This window comes from Sphaeramia orbicularis, chromosome 12, assembly GCF_902148855.1.
Source record: "Sphaeramia orbicularis chromosome 12, fSphaOr1.1, whole genome shotgun sequence".
Lineage (NCBI taxonomy): Eukaryota > Metazoa > Chordata > Actinopteri > Kurtiformes > Apogonidae > Sphaeramia > Sphaeramia orbicularis.
In genome coordinates, this window is record NC_043968.1 from 28,330,345 (window position 1) to 28,350,237 (window position 19,893).

At 37.6% G+C, this 19,893-nt stretch overlaps 1 protein-coding gene across 2 annotated transcripts in view; it reads left to right on the plus strand.

Annotated features, from left to right (window-relative positions):
* The window catches only part of tbc1d22a (TBC1 domain family, member 22a), a 125,198-nt gene that overhangs the window by 94,355 nt on the left and 10,950 nt on the right, over window positions 1–19,893 (plus strand). For both annotated transcript variants that reach the window (XM_030149303.1, XM_030149302.1), the window contains exon 13: window positions 1,964–2,059. In XM_030149303.1, the coding sequence (XP_030005163.1) occupies window positions 1,964–2,059 (96 nt within the window). The remainder of the gene's footprint in view (window positions 1–1,963; window positions 2,060–19,893) is intronic.

Genomic DNA, 19,893 nt, shown 5'->3' on the forward strand with positions numbered 1-19,893 from the left:
TATTTATAATATAGAATAATGAAATACACATACACTTTCATTAACGTGTCTACCAGAGTCACTCGTATACACTGCCATTAGCTGGGCTGTCATTCCTGCTGCAGCAAATAGAAGCAGTAGATGTTAAGTTACTGGTGGAGCACCCACCGAGATGATTGAAATCAAAATTTCAGGAATATATAAATGAGGTTGTTTTTGATTAAATGTATTTCATTTTGATTTGTGTTCTTTTCTTACAGTTCCGTTCATATGAATAAGGGGAATAATAGTGACAGACTGTGAGAAAGGATGGATGAAGGGGGCAGAGAAAGTCGACAGAGGGGTACAGAAGGAGACATGTCTAGGGTTTTAGTAACTCTAAAAGTTCAAGAGCTCAGCCCAGCCTGAGGTCACGCTCAGACACTCAATCTGACGCACAGAGATCCACCTACACTCATAGGAGAAAGGAAATTAAATTATGTCTTTGGGGACTGATGAACATGGTGCTCCCATATGCCAGTCCTACAGTCGCCCATCTGTGTTTGTCTGTTGTACGACTGTGTGTTTGCTTGCTTCAGCTGTTTGGATTGGAGCTGCAAGGTTAGACCAACAAGTCAATCACCTGCCAGTTTACAACTCACATCACGCTATGCTTCGCTGTTCACAAACACTCCTCCACTAACACCCCACCCCCACCCCCTCCTCCCCAAATCTCACTCTCTTCTACCAATTGGCTTTTTCTTCTTATTAGGGAACTGTGAAAATTGGTGCACCTAAGTGGGAGGTAAACTAAGAAGGATCAGCCTGTCCAGAAAGACTGAAGAGGGACAACAAAGGCCAGCTAATATTCTTTCCCGATTATCATGCCATCTTTTTGTTGAAGCTTTATACAGTTAATCTGTTTATTCCTTCCTCCCTTCCTGGAGGGAAATACAATTATCACAGCAGAAAGGCAGTTTCTGTTAATTCCTGCAGAGTTATGGCTTGGCCTTGCTGTTCTACACAAATCTGAATAGCAGTTAAAGAGCTGCACTTATAGTTGGTTACAGTTCCCAGAAAACATTGAAATGAGCAATGCCATATCAGTAAGTTCAAGTCCTGTCAGTCAGTGACGTCTGTTCTGTTCTACCCTGCCTTTGCTGAATGAACAAGAATTGAAGAGCTTTTATATTTGAGTCTTTTTTTTTTTTTTTTTTAAGTAGGAAAATGAATTCATACTTAAGTCAAATTTATCAGTGCAGTGTTGCTTCTTTACCAGTGTAGGCTATTAAAACAGACACATCACAGAGCATACTTGCAGAATAATTCATAAGTTCATAGTATTACAAACCTTGTCTACATTTCCTCCAATCAAGTACATCAGCTAAAGACACACATGCAGCTTCATGCTTTAATTGCATGGATTTAAAGTTAAAGTAGCATGTGGTTAATGAAACCCCGAGCAAGCATGTCAGCAAAGCTCACACATTAGGGTGATATTGTGTCCTACCTTTAAGGGGCATATACTTCTAAGTCACTCCCATTCAAAGGCTTTAGTAATTATCCTCCCTGTGATAGGACTCTGGAGAAAAATGAATAGAACAAGGAACATCTCATCCTTTGTCTTGCTCCCTGTTTAAATCCCCTGCTTATTTCCCAGTCATAAAAAGTGAGCTGCCAAACGTAAAGGGGCTGGAATAAAACGCTGTGAGGGAGAGAGGATTTGTATCTTTTTTTGTCTCCCTAGTCCCGCATATGTAAATTTCCAGATTGTTAAACGGAAAAGAAGTTTTATACTCTGCGTTTTTCTTTTCTGTTGTCCCTCTTTTTTTTTGCATACATACCACACTAAATACCACATGTAAAAAAAGCTTCCAAATGTTGAAATTATGTAAATCGTGAAAGGCTGAGGATTTCTGTGGTATTCGGAACACATGTCTTTCCTTTCTGTCAAACGAGCTCCGATGGTTTCGTGTTCAACGTTTCTTTATTTCTCCCTAAACAGGCCGAGCCAGAGGGTTTCTCCCATTTCCACCTCTATGTGTGTGCGGCCTTCCTGGTGAGGTGGCGGAAAGAGATTCTAGAGGAGAGAGATTTTCAGGTAATAAGCACACACGACACAGGGGGCACTGTAAACCGTTATATTTTTTACTTAGAAGTGGGGCACAAGCTGACATGTACCCAGACTTTGCCCACATACGAAACATGCATGTTTTATGGCCAGCTGGCGATACACATAGCTGTATATCTATGTACATTAATCTGGGTTGTCCTGGTTGTGTACAAAAACAACATTTAAAGAGTCTCCCAGACTGATATCACAGAGCTGTTCATGGCCTACATCCCTCTCCATTACCTCCCTGGTCATTAACTGTGAGGTTTAAAAGTCGTTGTGAGTGCATTAGTAGATGACAGTAGACAGCTGCCAGAAGGTGACTTTGGTTGCCAGCTCACTGGGGGACCTGGCCTCTTAACAGTAGCAATACGGTCTAATATCATCACATACAAACATCATCTCTGCTCTTTGGCTGCTCTCTTCGCTCCTCTTTCCTACTTTTTTTTTTTTTTTTTTAATGCGCAAATTCTCCTTTTTTTTTTTTGGTTCTCTCTTGTGTTTTGTCCAATATTTACTACTTCTCATCTATTCACAGCTCTTTACTTAACTTTGTTACCCGTTCCATCTCTATTCTGTGATTTCCACCGTGTTTTCAGTCGTTTCGCTTGGCTGCAGCAGGAAAAAATACTCGCCTTTGAAGAGAAGTAGGAAAAGAAAACTTAACTGGCATACAGTTTGAGCTAATTAGAGTACCGACAACACGATGACACATTAGAGATAAAGTATCATTTATTCTTTACGGGTGGATTCCTTTTGTAATCCATGTCTGAAGATTACACACAGAGTAAAATCCATAAAAATTCTTTGTGAAACACTGAAACTTATTCTGCATGGTCACACTCCTTTTTGTTTTTTCCTTTTGAAGGTGGATTTTGTTTTGGTGTGTATAAGTGTGCGGTTTTGAATATACTGCTTTGTTTTCCACTGATCCTGTCACTTATTCACGACCCACCTTTAATCACATATAATGACACACACATAAAAGAAGAACTTTCTCCTAATTTCATATAGTTTCACCTACTAGCTGACTTCTCATCTAGACTACTAAGTGCTCTGCCAAGGGCAAAGTATCCATCCTCATGAAGATGAGAGGAAAAGAAGTAGGAGAGGATCAGGGTGGCAATAAGAAGGTTTGAGAAGTGAGAACATATAAAACTTTAAAGCTCAATTGCTGTGACTGACACTGAATCCCAATTGCAGTGATTATTTCCATTGAGCTCTATTAATATTTACTTAATTGAAGTTGAGTTGTATTGTTACCCTCCTAAATTTCTTCTGGCACTCTCTGCACGTCTTGGGGGATGGATCACATGGAAGAGGGGCTAAAACCAATACACATAAGAGCTGATGAAGGGGGTTAAAACGGCATAATGTATGTTTCTGACATTAATATTCAAACCCACCATACCATCTTTTCAGCGAGTGCCACAATGTAATAAATCAGAAGACGTCTTCAAAAGTGAAAGAAGTGAGAGGGTAAAGGTTCTAAAGATCCTGGGTTTTAGGTGGAGGACAGTTGATTAAAGCTGATTCTCTGATGGTGACACTGGAGGCTGCTGGAATTCGAAGGCAAGACATCAAATGACTCATCTGTTCTTTCTTTCGGTCTTTTCTTGACATTGCTCGCCCTTCTCCAATTCAAGTTCACTGTCAGATTGAATTTTGACTTTTTGGTGGATTTCATTTCACATTGACCTTAGGGTTATAAGTCAAGGTTATATGTTATTCTTAGATGGATTTCTGCAGTCTTTTGAAGTGTGTACACAGAATGCTGAACTTTACGTCGCTACAATGCGCTCACCTTCGCATTTCACCGTCACAAACAGTAACAAAAACCTTCCCTTACCCTATGCTTTTTTCACATTATTTTGAAGATTTTCTCCTTTATTCGTGTTGTTAAAACTTTTCTGTGGTGTTGAGCAAAGATCAGATTATTGAAAACCAAGTCAGCAGTAAGTATTTCCAACATGTATTCAGGCGTTCACTCCACTGTCAGTCCAAACTTTCCTGCAGAATTACTTCTTTTTTTTTTTTTTTACTCTGCACTCCTTCACCCCTTAATAAAACCCTGTGGTAGGAATACTCCACAGATACTGCATCAAACTTTAGAGCTTGTCTCACAAAGATCTTTTCTAAGAGGTTTCTAATTCCTGGCTGTTTTTACTTTTTTATTAAATTTCCTGTGTTTCTTTGCTGTTGATTACTTCTACCAAGGAGGATATGTAATTATCCACCTCTGTTTGTCTGTCAGGGTGTTGCAAAAATAACTGTACCAATTCCCATGAAATTTAGTGGATGAGCAGTGTTTTTGTGGTCTCTTCTTTGTCTCCACTCAAAGACACATACAGCCCAAATACCATCCTTACATGCCCCCCTGCCCACTATACAGCAAATCACCACTCATTGTCTATCATAAGGGCTTAATTTTATATATACTGCGCATTGGCTGAATGTATTCAAACTCAATTTCACAACATTAAGCATTTCTTTTCAGTATATATTTCCTCTGTTCATTTGGCCCTGTTTCAGCTCTTATTTATTTCATTATATTCTCAAATTAACTTTGTTAATATTCTGTGGTGGTGTCTTTTTTTAAGCCTATGCTCCTGCAGATTTTCTTTATACGCCTCCTTGGTCACAAATTTTGAATTAAATTATTGTCTCTTTAAACCCTGTTATTACCATTCATGAGGTAAGTTTAGGAGCATTTCACACATAAAAATATATCCCGGAAAACACCATTTTACTGTGGTTGCTTTCTTTATTGTGTATAATATCTTTTCAGTCCAGTTACCTCCAACATCATTACCAGGTTCTTGAATGTTGTCCAAAGTTACTTTTGTTCTAGTTAGATCTTTGCATTTGCTTCTAATTATTTTTAACAGATGAAAGTAGTATCTTCCTTTTTTTTTTATTTCTCTTGAAGAAAGAGTGAGTTGTGGAAGTAAATTTTTCTAAGGTCTTGGCTGACTCCATTAGATGTGTCTGATTCACTGGAAAAAAATCAAAATCTTATCAAGTGTATTTTTCTCATTTCTTGTCAAAATATCTCATCAAACTTAAAATGAGACATAATCACCTAAAAAAAAAGTTACTTTTCAGTGAGATATTAGAACTTATTTTTAGACAATAGATCTTGAAAATCTTATTTCAAGAAATCTTACCAAGATAATTTTCACTTGTTCCATTGGCAGATTTTTTTTTGCTTGAATTAAGCAAAAAAAAATCTGCCAATAAATCAAGTGAAAATTGTCTTGGTAAGATTTCTTGAAACAAGATTTTCAAGATCTCTTGTCTGAAAATAAGTTCTTACATCTCTCTGAAAAGTTACTCTTTGGGTGATTATATCTCATTTTAAGTGGGATGAGATATTTTGACCAAAAATGAGGACAAATACACTTGGTAAGATTTAGATTTTTTCCAGTGTTCCTCTTAAATGTACCAATATCTAAGTCCCCATATGACTCACCATAATGACAATTGGTCTATCAAGTCTTAAGAGCACACCATTTTACATTTCAACAAATTAGCTAGGCAAACTGGGCAAAAGATGGGATGTATGTTGAAATGAACGGTCCAAAACAGCCAGTAATTTATGTAAAAATGCAAACTTGTACGTGAGACTGAACTTTTTTAATGTAATTTCCTAAGAAATTTTGACACAGATTAGAGTCAGTTGGGAAAAAGAAAAGTAAAGATTTCTTCTCTTCTCGGCTTTGGTGGTTTAATTCCAGGAGATTTCTGCCTCTGATCCACTGAGCCTCAGAGTTCAAACGTGGGTCTGCCAGGTTCTTAAGGGCCTGTTGAACAGCTCTTATCTCCACATGCTTTACCCAGCTACCCTCGCATCCCTCTACTCTCATGTCTGCTTTTCCTCTCTTTCTGTCCCACTGTCTGTCTGTTGCCTCTTCTTGGTTGCTGTTCTAATTCCCTGCTGCTCTTTTTGTGACGCCGTTTTATTTTTTTTTCTGCTGCTTCATCTTTTGTTGTGTTCTTCACTGTCTCATTCTGTCACCTACTCTTGTGCTTTCTCTGTCCCCTTCCCCTGTCTTCTTTCTGGCACATGGCGGTTCATCATTGACATCAAGAGGACAGGGTTTTGGGGAGCTTAAAAGAGAACTTTTCACAAGTCAAATACTAGTACACTCTCAATGCAGCCGTGACTTTACATTTTTTAATAACTAATAAAACATGCAAAAACATCCTTAGTTTATGTGTACAAGATGGCATAAGTCAATTAGTACACAAGTAACAAAAGTAGTTTGCAAAAATCATTACAGCCTTTGCAATCATGCGCATACACACTCATGCTTCCAGCAATTTAATAAAGGTTTGCAACCTGTTCTCATCAATCTGCTCATTATTATACTGAACTGCTTCCCCTATTATTCTCAAGCCTAGAGGGAAACTAGACTTGTAACAGCTAGTTAGCTTTGTACAAAATTAACATCTTGTAGGTTGTGTTTCATAGCTGTACATTTGTCGTTTTGATTGATTTGTGCTTTGATGAGTTTGGGAGCTGTGCAGTCTTTGTACACATTAATAACTTGTTTACCTCATAGTGCTTTTCTACTGGTTTCCTCCTTTTCCCAAAGTTGCGACACATGACATTCAAACAGGGATGCAAAAGTTCATATGTACAGATGTGAAGGACATAAATGCGTAGTTGTTTTGTTGAGATAAGTTTGTGACTCAGATCCTCTAAATAGTTTCAGTCACTGTTGTAGCAACTCACTGAAAGTGTGAGCTTTAATGTAAAACGTAAAATGAGAAGAGCAGCGGTGTATGACAAACTACTCGTGAGTTACATGCTTGTGGTCTTAAGAGGGCAAGTGAATTAATGATTCACTTTAATAGTTTTAATTAAAAAATGCATGTAGAAAGTAATTTAAAATGGATAATTCATGCATTGTTATCAACATAGTAAGGCGAGTAAGTGTGAATCTCCTGCCTTGTTTGTGGGATTGGATTGGCTAAGCTGCTAAATGAAAAGAAGGATGAAGGAAGGAGTATAACACTCCCCAAGCAATCTAGCTTCTACCGTTCCACCTCAGCTATCACACTACTACCAACTGCTGGCCTGGGCCGCATGGATAAGTTTGCACATGTGCGCACACATACATTACACACATGTTTTTCCTCCACTCAAAATCATTTATTCATAGATGCTCTAACATGAGCATGCTCATTCTATCCACATACCACATAATGCCATTCGCACATTCCTGAATCACCTGTCACACACAGCCATATGCAAATAGAGGTTTGTGTAGTGGTGGGTTTGCACCGCTGTTTTACGGCCAGCACAGTCAGCACTGTTTTACATAGTGTGTGCATCCTCTGGATACCAATAGGACTAGTGTAGAAGGACCTCTGAACGACTATGAACAACGTGTGCACTCATGTTTCTAAATCTGCGTTTGCGGAGCTGTTTGCTTATGATGTGTACCTGCTAAATATATGACAATGGACCATTAAAAGATAACAAATAAAGAAACAAATGAATAAAAATTATTTGTAAAAAAAAAAAAAAAAAAAAAGATAATAGTAATCAAATGAAAAACTGAAAAGTCCTCAGGTTTCAGACTCTGCAAATGTCTGTGCAGTTTGTTATATTTTCTCTCAAGATTACAGAAAATAAAGCAAAATAAATGATTTTACCTTATTCCAGTGGCTGCACTCTCACAGATTTTTTTGTTATTGTCACTAATATATTTATATTTTCACTATTGCCATATTCTCCATTACTTGAGATACAAATGCTTACTGTGTGCATAAAGTTAAGTAAACTTTAAAACAGAGTTTGCTCAACGTTTTAGTGCACATTTTAATTTCTAACTTGTATATTTTTTCAAAAAATATTAAAAACCATACAGTTTCTCTCTTTAGCTTCTTTAAGTTCATACAGACGCTGTGCATGGCCAACAGCCCAGAATTCTTCACAGCTATTTTCCTTGACACCTATGTCTACATTTTAAAAGGCTTTTATAACCAATGTACAGACTGTATTCTATTTAGGAGACATCTACAGTTCATATCATTTCTACTGGCAAGTACAGATATGTGGATACAGTAGCTTATAATTAACCCCTCTACATATTGTATTGTACATAAACTCCATTTCCCTATAAGACGTGTATATTATTTTTCACACATCTCATATAACATGCAGTATATTCCATGCTTCGTGTTTAAATGAAATGCAATGTAATTTGCAGGTAAAGGTAAATGTTACAGTGATTATACAAAAATGTTTCATTTTATTGTCTTTTTTTTCATAATTTCCTACTAGACAGTATGTTTCATTTTAGAGGTCAATCTGATGTTTTGGCATATGAGAACATGCTCACATTTCAAGCAAAATTAAGCCTGGACTTCATGATCATCACTTTAACCTCTTGATCATGGATTTCTAACTCTTTACCTATGATTTCACTAACGGTGAGTCTTAAATAGTCCATGTCATGTTCCAAAATGATCATTAAGGCTGTGAAACTGAATATTAACTGTGTGTAACCGCAGAGCTGTTAGTTGTTTAAGTAACATCTCTTCTTCCCTGAATACATGCATGAGAGCTGTAGTGAGGAAAGAAAATGAGAGAAAGAAGAGTGAAAGGAGACAAAGATTTGTTTTCACTTTAATTAATGGTGTGTGAAAAACTGTGGACCTTTGTAAATGTCAGTGTCTTTCGTCTGATCAAAAACGTGTGGAGAACGCCTTGGGTTAGGCGGCCTTGGCAATAAAGGAAAGGAGAGCTCTCAGAGGAACCAGAGTGTACTGGAAATGTCAGCACCATTTCAGTCACTGTGACTGGGAACACAACTTTGTTTAGAATTATTATTGTAATTAATTTTAATTTTATGCAGAGAAGATGAAACACTGAGCAGTGGATAGAGACATCTGCACATTTCTAATGCGAATATACTAGTTAGCCTAAGATTAATTAAAGTTTTTCTTTTACTTTCCACAGTTTTTGTATCTCGAGTTTTTTTTTCATTGTGAAAAGACAGACATGATATTTTACTGGAAAACTCAGGCATCAAAGCAGTAAAAGACAAACGATTGCATCCCTTTGAATGTAGTTTTTGTATTTTCTGAATAAGCTTTTGCAAAATGTGCACCTATGATTTACTAGAACTCAAAGGACACTGGATTGCACTGTTACAAAAGAAGATTCAGTGGAATGACCAATGCAACATATGATGAGGAGAGATTTAGTGGGGAAAGAAATCAAGACACTGTTCAGATTGGTCATGCACTTTCCTAACCCAAAGTCAAAGACAAGTACTCTTGATCTTTTGATTGTTTGACAGATTGTTCCATCATTCTGTCCGTTTAAAAAAAAAGAAAAATCACTGTTGTTTCTATTTCTTTTAAAGGCTGGAGCTGCAATTCAGTGAAAGAATTTATTTTAGAACAGTAATAAAAAATGTTGTGCTTTTTCCACAACATTAATTGAAGTGTAAGTTTACCCTGTCTATGGTCTTGATGCAGCCATAATTTGCCTCAGTGACACATTTGACAAAGATCTGTTTTTTTTGTTGTTGTTGTTGTTGTTGTTGTTTATTTTGGGAAAAATTTCCATCCAGTCCAATTACCCAAACAAAGTGTGTCCCTGTCAGGACGCCAGGACAAATGCTTGAAAATTGGAACTCTCACAGTTTAATCAGGACATCTGGTCACTCTAGATGTTTAACTATGCCAACTCAATTTTGCAGTTTATTGTAAATGATGTAGTTCTAGTGCTTTCTACCGCTAAAACACAACTTTAATTTAATTTGCATGTGCAAGTACACACACTGGTGCTGATGTATTTCATTCATTCAAGCTTTATCGAGGACACAAAAACTTGGTCCATAAGATAAGATAAAACAAGCAAACAAACAAAAAAAAATACTATAAATCCATATGTCACTTATACATAAAGGCTCGATCGCCAGTGAGACCACATTTGAAATGTAAACCCTATGAAACTAATCTTGGGACAGACCAGGGCTTGTACAATTGAGTATTCTTTTCTATGTATTTACTTCTTTAGTTTTTACCTCCATATTTGAACAACAGTATGTGCCTGATAAGATCAACGCCTTGCAATTTCCAGTAAAGAGCCTAGTCCTTCCTTTGATTAACTTCTATTGTTTTCACCCATTTATCATGACAGGACCTCCTCAATTTCTTTCCAAGAACTTTCTTCCCAAACTTGGCCTGTATTGAGCAGATCCTCTCAGGGGTTTGCAGCTCGTCTGATGGATGGTACTGTAGTCAATAGTGTTCAAAGTGAGACAAGGCCACCCCCGGTAAACAACTTTTAATAATCACCCTGTTGATTGAGTGTTGCGCCCGATCTGGCATATGAATCCATTTGTGCCAAAACAAGAAGGAAAGAGGGGGGAAAAAATGAGAGGAAAACAGAGGACTTAATATAGTGGAAGTAATTATGTACTCCTCCACCCATTACTGCCTTTTATTCTGTGACATCCTTCTTTCATCCTCAGCCACCTACATGCTCTCCATCATTGACAAGTAAAGTTCACTGGAAGGGTAACTTGTGTGGGCCTGTACGCTGAATTATTGTGGTGTATGATTTTGATGACCAAAGCCGCTTGGAAAGTCGGTAGTGATCAGTCATGGTATGGCATTGGGCAGACAGAAAGTGAATGAGTGTGCTACAACGCACGCTCACAATTTTGTTGTTGCTCCCTTGATCAATGCAAGTTGCCTGTGCCAGTAGGCGCCCAAAAGCATTTATCAGTAGCTTGCTGTCATTGCCAACACTATCACTGGTTGAGGTTTATCCGCAAGAGAGAGGAAAATAGAGATAGGCAGTGTCCGACTTTTATGGCTGTATTTGCTCTAAGATAACAAAATAACAGAGCAGGAATTGTATCGGCTCATAAGCTAACCGCATGCCCCCTGCTCAACTCAGTTAAGACACAAAAATGCCAAATAAACAGCACTATCGATCTGCTCATAAGGAATAAACAGACTTCAGCAGCCCCAGAGTAAGAGACAGAGACAGAGAATTTGTGGAAAGATTTGAGGAATGGGCTGGGTCATGAACTCAGGTATTTATGCTGAAGTATCTATTCACAATGGGAGGACAGACACGTTTCTGTTATTGATATTTTTATTTCCTGAACTCTTCATTAACCTTTCTGACACCAGTTAAACTGTTCACACACTGTTTTATTGAGTCGTATGTTCCAGTTCATGGTACTGTTGAATGGAGGTAACCAGTCATCCATCATAACTGTTCATTTAGAGGAACATTTTTTTTCTTTTATTGACATTCAGTATCAGATTCAGATTCAGAAAACTCTATTTATCCCATACGGGACAATTCATTTGCAGCGTACCACAGACATCAGCCCACATCCAAGGTGCAATGCGACAAACATAAATAAATCAGTGTACAAATACAAGATCATTGAAAGTAACTACGAATAAATGCATTTAAATAATCAACAATCCGCCCAGTGCACTATCATGTATGGGATGATGATCGCAAAAAGGCTCATCGTAAGCCTTTGGCCTCTTTTCAAAACATGGTTGACAGACCTGACCTCTGTGCTTCACATGGAGATTAGATACAACATGAGTAATAATCTAAAGACATTCTATAAGATTTGGCAGCCTTTTTTGGACCGTATGGCTCCAACCAATGAAGACCTTGGCTGGGAAGTGGCCCATAACATGCCACTCACCTCTTTGTGTGGAATCCTGCCAGTTTACTAGGGATGCAACATCATACACCTTATCGTCTTGACTTGTATGCCCTATTTTACTTTACTAAAAATGATTTTTTTCTCTGTCTCTCTTTTTCTTTCTTTCTTTCTTTCTTTCTTTCTTTCTTTTGTATTTATTAATTTCTATTCTTCCTTTGTATTTCTGTAAGCTACTTGGCTGTTTTGAAAAACAATAAAAAAAATATTGAACAATAAATAATCAACAATAAATAATCAATAAATACCAATGCAGACTGAAAGACTCTATTGGTTTTGCTAACATTAAAAAAATCTCATATAAAGTGACTAAAATGGCTGCTGTCAGAGTTTAAAAGTGTGATAGCTGAAGGAACAAGTGTTTAGAGAACGCAAACCTCCGCCAAGCGCCCTGAACGATGTGCATGTGTGGATCGACTATTTCTTTTTAAATTAAACAGTTTCAAGGTTGTTCCATACAGCAGAAAAAGTTGAAGCTTGGTACCAGTCATGTGTATGTCAAATTATATTAAATTTCAATCAATATTTGTTGAATTATAATGAAAAATGTGTCGTAAATGGGATTTTCAATGTTAAATTGAAATGTCCACAGAGTCCACGTTCCACAGTGGATGTGGACAATTTTGTGCCAGATACAAGATATTGTTATAAGCTACGGGTGGATCAAATTGGAGGCTAATCAGAGTCGTTTTGAATTTTTTATGAATTTTCGAAAATTGCTAAATGACGAGAGATTGGAAAATTTGAGATTTTGTGACCTTGCTGTGACCTTGAACTTTGGCCTACTTGGCCCAAAATTTAATGGGTTCATTCCAGGGCCTAGGTCTATCTGTGGGTAAAAGTTGGTAAAGATGGTTGGAATAGTTTTCCCGTAAAGTTGCTAACAATTAAACAAACAAACACACAAAGCAAAGTGATCACAATACCTCCTGGCAGAGGTAATAAAAGATTTTGAATATCTGACAGTATCAGACATTCGCATTCGGTACATCATATTTACATATATCATACATCTGTTGTCTGCTCTAAATGCCTAAATAATATTTTTGTTTTATGTCCAAACATTGAAAAGAAGGCAGACACCCAAATAAAAGAAGAAAAAAAATATCTATATATGTACAAGGAGGGAGTGATCTATTCCATACAACACAAACACTGATTTGTAAAATAAAATCAGGCCTATAGACCAGTAGTTCCCAACCTTTTTTGGCTCATGACCCCATTTTAACATCACAAATTTTTGGCGACCCCAGACATTCAAAACAAAGACATTTTTTTTGCTAAGCTTAATGTGTTTTTGATTGTGTAATAGTTTGCTATACTATGTTGCAAATAAACGTTAAATTTTAGATGACATTTAGTGTATATAATGTGTATTTTTATGGACGGAGGCAGAAAAGCCAGGTGTAGATTACTGCACAAAGTGAGAATTTGATTTTCCCTGCTCAGGATATGTACAGTCAGTTCAGCTTGGATTTACAAGGCTGACAATTAATACTGAACAAACAAGAACTCAAACTATGAATCATGAAAGAGCTGCAGCATCTGAAACTGACCACAATGAACATTTGACAGATAAACAGTACCACAGTGCTTCAGTTTCAGCTTCACAGTTTGTCATGTCTGTTATGGATTGTGATTGTCTCTGTCAACTCACCATATATTTTTTATTAGTAAGTTGTTTTTTATTTTGATCAATTACTAGCAATTTTAGACGACCCCATTTGAATTCCAGCCGACCCCACAGCTGAAAAACACTGCTATAGGGTGTGGCGTAGTTGACCCAGTTTTCCCAGTATGCAGCAAATTGCTCCAATTTGTGATTAAGAAATGCTGTTATCTTTTCCATTTTATAAATATCCATTGTGATTTCCATCCATCCATTTAAAGTTGGGCTCTCCTGTAATAGCCCTTTCCTGGTGATAGTCTTTTTACAGGCCACCAGCAAAATATTCATTAAATCTTTATCTCTTTTCGGCCATTCCTAAGGTATGTGTCCGAAAAATATAGTCTTACTCTTGAGGGGTGTTTTGCATTTGAAGACACCCTGTAGGGCATTGTGCATCTCTCTCCAATGCAGAAGAACATTTTTAAGCCCGGTCTTCCAAAAGCAGAGCTCTACAGGATAAATGCATTGTGCTAGATCGACTCGTGCACTGCTGACAGAAATCTTGAGTGGTAGAAATGGTGCAAAAACAAAATCATATGCCATTTTTAGCAGAGGGGGCAAATGGTTGCAAATTGACTGCTTTTGAACTCGGAAGGTGTACATGCTGAAACTACTCAAGCAGAGCCATCTATCACTGGAAATGGATTGATCCACAGAAAAAGCCCACATAACTGTTTTAGTGCTTAAATTATTTCTGGCTGCTTTTTTACTTCTGGGTTTTGAACTTGTCATTGGGTTGGCATTGACTTGTGCAAGGCTAAAACCTACTCATTTGAAACAAAAACTGTCAGGAGCTATATTTTTTAGAAGAGTAATCGTGTACTTTTCCGGCATTTTAATTAAAACCGTAAAAATAAAACCTTCTGTGAGGTGTCAGCAGAGGCTGGAGTATCCAAATGATGACCTCAACACGAATTCACCATCACCTGTGGCTTTATGCAGGCTGAAAGCTTTCAACCAGTCTGTCATCCATTCTGTCACGCTTTAATCCTGTTCACACTCCCACGATATTTAAATCACGAAACATTCTACCCACTTACATGTCTCTCACATTTTTATGCCCCAGGATATAGCAGTCGGCATGTCTTTCTGTCCGTCATCATTTTGTTTCGGGAGTATTCAGTGATGTGCTAGAGTGGTGCCTTTTACAATCTAGTAATCTGTGCATCTCAAGGGATTGTTAGAATACACTCGATTTTTTTTTTTTTTTTTTCTGGTGCCTAAGTAACTTTTCATGAAACTTGCGGTTCTGTCAGTTGTCGATCTGTCTTCAGTTTCATGAAAATGCATAGTTTTTTGCATTTTTTGGTCCTAAAATGTGACAAAAGTACAGACAAACCCAATGTTTATAACCTAATACCACATATCTTTATTGAACACAGCTATTAGGCATTTATAGAGTGACGTAGATGCAGACCACATTACATTTTAGGACCAATTACCATGAAAATCTAATAAATTCCAAAGAGTTCATAAATTTTTTCTTGCCTCAGTGTATGTTTTTGATTGATTTAAGGTGCCATCTTCTGACGGTACTTGACTCCTCTGGGCTTACATCAATGAAGCAAAGCTTTTTTTTATTTTTTTTTTTTTTTTTTTACATTTAGAGGAAATGGCAAGACTTGAATTAGTTTCTAGCCCACAATCTTGGACTTGGAATTTGGCATACATTTAATTTTCCGATGATTTTTATGATGTAATTATATGTTAGTTTAGTTTGAGTTAATTCTGCTTAACTTTTTACAATTTGAAGGTACTCTGTCTAACATTTAATTAAAAAAATTAGCTTAGTCACAATTATTGCTGAGTTGTTCATTAATTAAACATTATAATTTGGGAACATAATACATTTCCATAGCAACAACATTTGCATATGTCCTTAGCTTTTTATCAGAAAAAGAATGTACTCTTTATAAGACAACTTGGCTGTGCTATCCTACGTTAGCTTTTACCTCTGCTAAACCTCCTACATTAGCACCTACTGTTTGCCAGAGTGCCCATTTTGTGTAATTATACGGACTACAGCAAGCTAATGGCCCTGACAGAGCAGTGCCTAAGCCCATTACACCACAGGGTGCTGCAAAACACCATTACACCACCAGAAACCTGGAGTTTGTGCACACAGGTGACAGTCTGCATATGTGCACACTTGCGTCGTGTATATGTGTTCATGTAAATGTGTTGGTTGAAGGAGGTCGGAGGTGAAATGGTACATGTCAAAGAAACACAACAGATAGTGCAGCAGATTCCCATTTTTAGCCACAAAAGTGTGTTTGCTGGTAAGATTGTGCACATCACAGCTGTCATCTCTTCCCCATTAATTTCTCCAGGGCTTTTTGCTGCTCACTGCTGGGAGCTATAGTTGACACCGCAGGAAAGACAGCAAGGCACCTTCGCACGACTTGGGCACTTATTGTACTCACTTCACTTAGCACCGTCTCATTCTGCCAGCCGATTTGGTTCACAGAGAGTGCTTTGATTGTGTGTTTTATCTTTATGTGTCTGTGTTTGTGCATACCTGTGTAAGTTTGAGTTCAGCCAAAGCCACCATTACTGAAGACAGCTTCAATCTCTGTATTAATCGTAGCTGAAGGAGTCTCTATGACTTTCTAGCACTCATATATACCTAGTTTTATCCAACTTAGTGTGGTGAATATGAATGTAAATCAGGTAGAAAATCTTTCCATGGTGTGTATTATTACCTACAACAACCAGACGGTGTGATCACCTCTGCACTGTCAGCCCATCTCTGTCATTACGTATAAACTACTGCACCGAAGTTCATGAAATGTAGTCGCAGAGTAGGTCATGGGTTGAGGATAAACCCCTTAAATTTTGGAGCAAGTCTATAAAAAGAGGTGGAGGCTGCAAGTATTTCTCAATTTCTTTTTTTAGCCATATAGAGCCCCAGGCTAACTTAGTACTGGTAAGTGTCACCAACTGACAAATTAGAAGACCTTTGTTACCATGGTAACCAACCAGTGGCAGCTGAAGACATCCGCCATACGTCGTGGTTGGTTCGTGGGTTCATAACATTGTAGAACGTGAAGAACAGTGGAGTCCTGGCAGAGGTGGAGCTCTGTGTTCTCTTGAGTGCCATTACAGTTTAGCTGTAGCTGTTCTCATATTTATCTACTTACTTTGCCCCAAGTAATTGTGTGGCTTTAATTTTATTTTCTCCTCACCTATTTAAAGTTGTGCCTTTTTTCAAAGAACGAATGAGTGGTTAGAGGCCAGTAATACAATAACTATACATCCAGCAAGTAAATGTTTTTCTATGTGGTCTAGGCGCTGTGTAAGCATGTTATCACATTCTGTTTCTGAAGAAAGGGCCTCGGCACAGTCTGTATTGACAAACTATATCAATATCCATTAACCAGTTAAAACCTTGCCAAGCGTAGGAGATGGAGAGCTAATTGGCTTTTTTTTTTTTTTTAAACGATGTACAGTGTACGGCAATGGTGGATCAATGTACTTGTTAGTATTGGGAGAAAAATGGGTATTCATGCATGAATAACCACAACCCACAGACATAAAAAGGGTGGCTGCATAAGCACCAAACACACACCTTGCCTTTTATGTCTTTGGCTATACCTTCAATTTCCTGTCTCATCTTTTTCACTTATTTGGTCTTAAACAAAAGCATACGCAGGTGCAAATGTGCATGCATTATACTTAACAGCACTCCAAATAGTCTCTTTTGATTCTCTCTTGCATACACACCTCTCACTACCTCTAAACACATGCCAAACATACATTGAATTTCACGGACTGTGCAGATTCCTTTTTCTCTCATGCTGACTCACTCAGTCACACACACAGATGCTCATGGCCTCTCGGTGTGGAGTGCTGCCACCTGTGTGGAGTGGAGTGAGTACACCGTTCCCCCCTGACAGCGAGATGTATGTAATTAAACCGTATTAAAGTCATTAGCCCAACAGAAGTGATAGCCAGCAGATGGTTACCATGCAGAAATATGTGCTTAATGAAGCTCCTCAGTCACTGTTGGTGTGTACGTTTTTGCCTGTGCGTGCGTGGAGTGTAGTCGTGTGTGTATCGTGTATATTTAGGTGCATTGCTTAACAGCTGTAACACTCAAAGCAGTCCTTGATTAGACAGTGGTTGGTCCTTTTCCTGTAGCATAGCAATTTAGGCACGTTGTTGATTTATAAAGATGCGCTAGCACATGGCAAATTTCCCTCCTCCTGCTCATTCATTTCTGTGCTCTGGGAAATTGTTTGGCGAAGGTAATTTTATACAGAGGAATAAACGTAAGCTATATTTTTGTCACACTTGAAGTCATATTCTGTCCACTATAATGTAGATATTTAGCAAAATGTTTTTTTTTCTCTATGTAAATGCTGTTTTAAGTTGCAAATACTGAGATTTTTTTTTTTTTTTTAAGTGTGGAAAATGATGGCGACACACCCCATTTTGTGCTTGTCTGTTGTTGCTTTATGTGATGAACCTTCACCTGAAACATCAAATACAAGCTTGTAAATCAGTGTACGACCCGCTGTACATCAACGAACCAGACCCGCGTTATGGTCAAATCCACTTCATGTAAATAATACACTTAAGAACCAGAACCAACACTTAAGATTAGTTTTAACGTCTTGTTTGCTACACATCCTCATGACAGATTAAAGCCCCTGTATCCAATAGATCCAGTATTTTCCCTGGTGTCACAGTTTTAAGTCTAGGTTTAGGTTTGTTTGTTTTTTTTACTTGTTTGTAGTTTTTGTATTGTCTAGTGGACGGAGATGTTTTGTAAAATGAAGGTCTTAGTTCTAAAATGGAGAAAGAAAACATCTGTTGCAAAAAATATCAGCATTAGTGTGGACAAGGTATCAGTTGTTGCAGGATACAGTGACAATGGAGTTTTTCTTTTCTTTTGCTATTTTTTGTCAGTGTTAAAGCCCCTTAGCTACCGACATTAGTCACTAAGATTGATATGAATAAACCATATCACACATGAATACTATGATCTGGTCCTGATTCTTAGTAAAATGAGGAAAAACTGAATATTTTTTGGTTCCATACACCAGTAACTTTTGTTTAGTGTCAATACAACTGTGTCTTAAAAAAGTAGGTAGATAGATAGATAGATAGATAGATAGATAGATAGATAGATAGATAGATAGATAGATAGATAGATAGATAGATAGATAGATAGATAGATAGATACTTTATTCATTCTAGAGGGAAATTTACAGAGTGATATTTTGCTTTTTTAAATGGAATTATTCATTTTCAAACATTTCCCTGTGGTCCACATAAACTGTAAATGCTATGCTTGGGTCTGAATTCTTCATTAATTCAACTCCACAGGTCCATCTTCAACCCTATTTCTGAGTAATGACACCAGAAAGGTCGTTTTGAACGCTGGCCCTTTAAATGCACATGAGCCACTTCATGCCCCGCCCCCTCCAGGTTGTTGACTGTGCTGTTCTGTCCCGTTCAACCAACAGCTGAATGTTTTAGGTAATCGGGTTGAAGTTTGGACATATTTTCAGTATGGACTACAACCGCTTCTACTAACAAACAGTTATGTCATACTGTGAGAAATATTCGTTGGAAGTCTTGACCTTATATGTGCACATGTTGGGACGTAACTAGTTATAGACATAACCAATTAAGCAGGAATTAAAACAGGTTGTAGAAATCCACCTGCAGCACCTGGAGGGTTCAAATTCAAACTTTTTGAACTATCAGGGTCCAAATACACAAATAAATGAACCACAGACTAATAAAAGTGGGTTTAGCAAAATATGACCCCTTTAATAAAGCTGTTCAGCTAACTGTACAGAACTCTGTTTTTAGCTTACTGGCGGAGCATGACAAGCCACCGCATGACAAGCCATTGTTGTCATGCGGTGTCCGTCGGCGTCGTCTGTCGGCGTCTGTCGGCGTCTGTCGGCGTCTGTCGGCGTCTGTCGGCATCTGTCGTCCGTTACAAAAACTTCAATCGTCTTCTTCTCCGAAACTACAATTCTCATTGACTTCAAACTTGGTATACAGCTTCTGTATGATGATGTCAACACAAGGTATTGAAATTTTTTCGATCCAGATCTGATTCTGGATTTGGTGCGACTTTGAAAAATTTTCCCATTAGAACAGATGGGAAGTGGATTGATACAATAAATCAGTAAATATCAATGATATCAAGTTGGAATTTGAATTTTTTACAGATCTGATTGGAATATGACCAAAACATGGGCTATTTCTGTAATATAATAAATACACAGAACTGGGTGATAATAAATGGCATCTGGATACATTTCCCAAAGCTTTTAATTTGGCCGGTAAGCTACAGGGCCATTGGTCCAATTTTTTTGTTTAGCACTATAACTTAATAATCTAAAAAGAAAAAAAAAAAAACTTGATGAGTTCTTTAAAGTCTAATATCAGGGGTCTAACAGTCATTT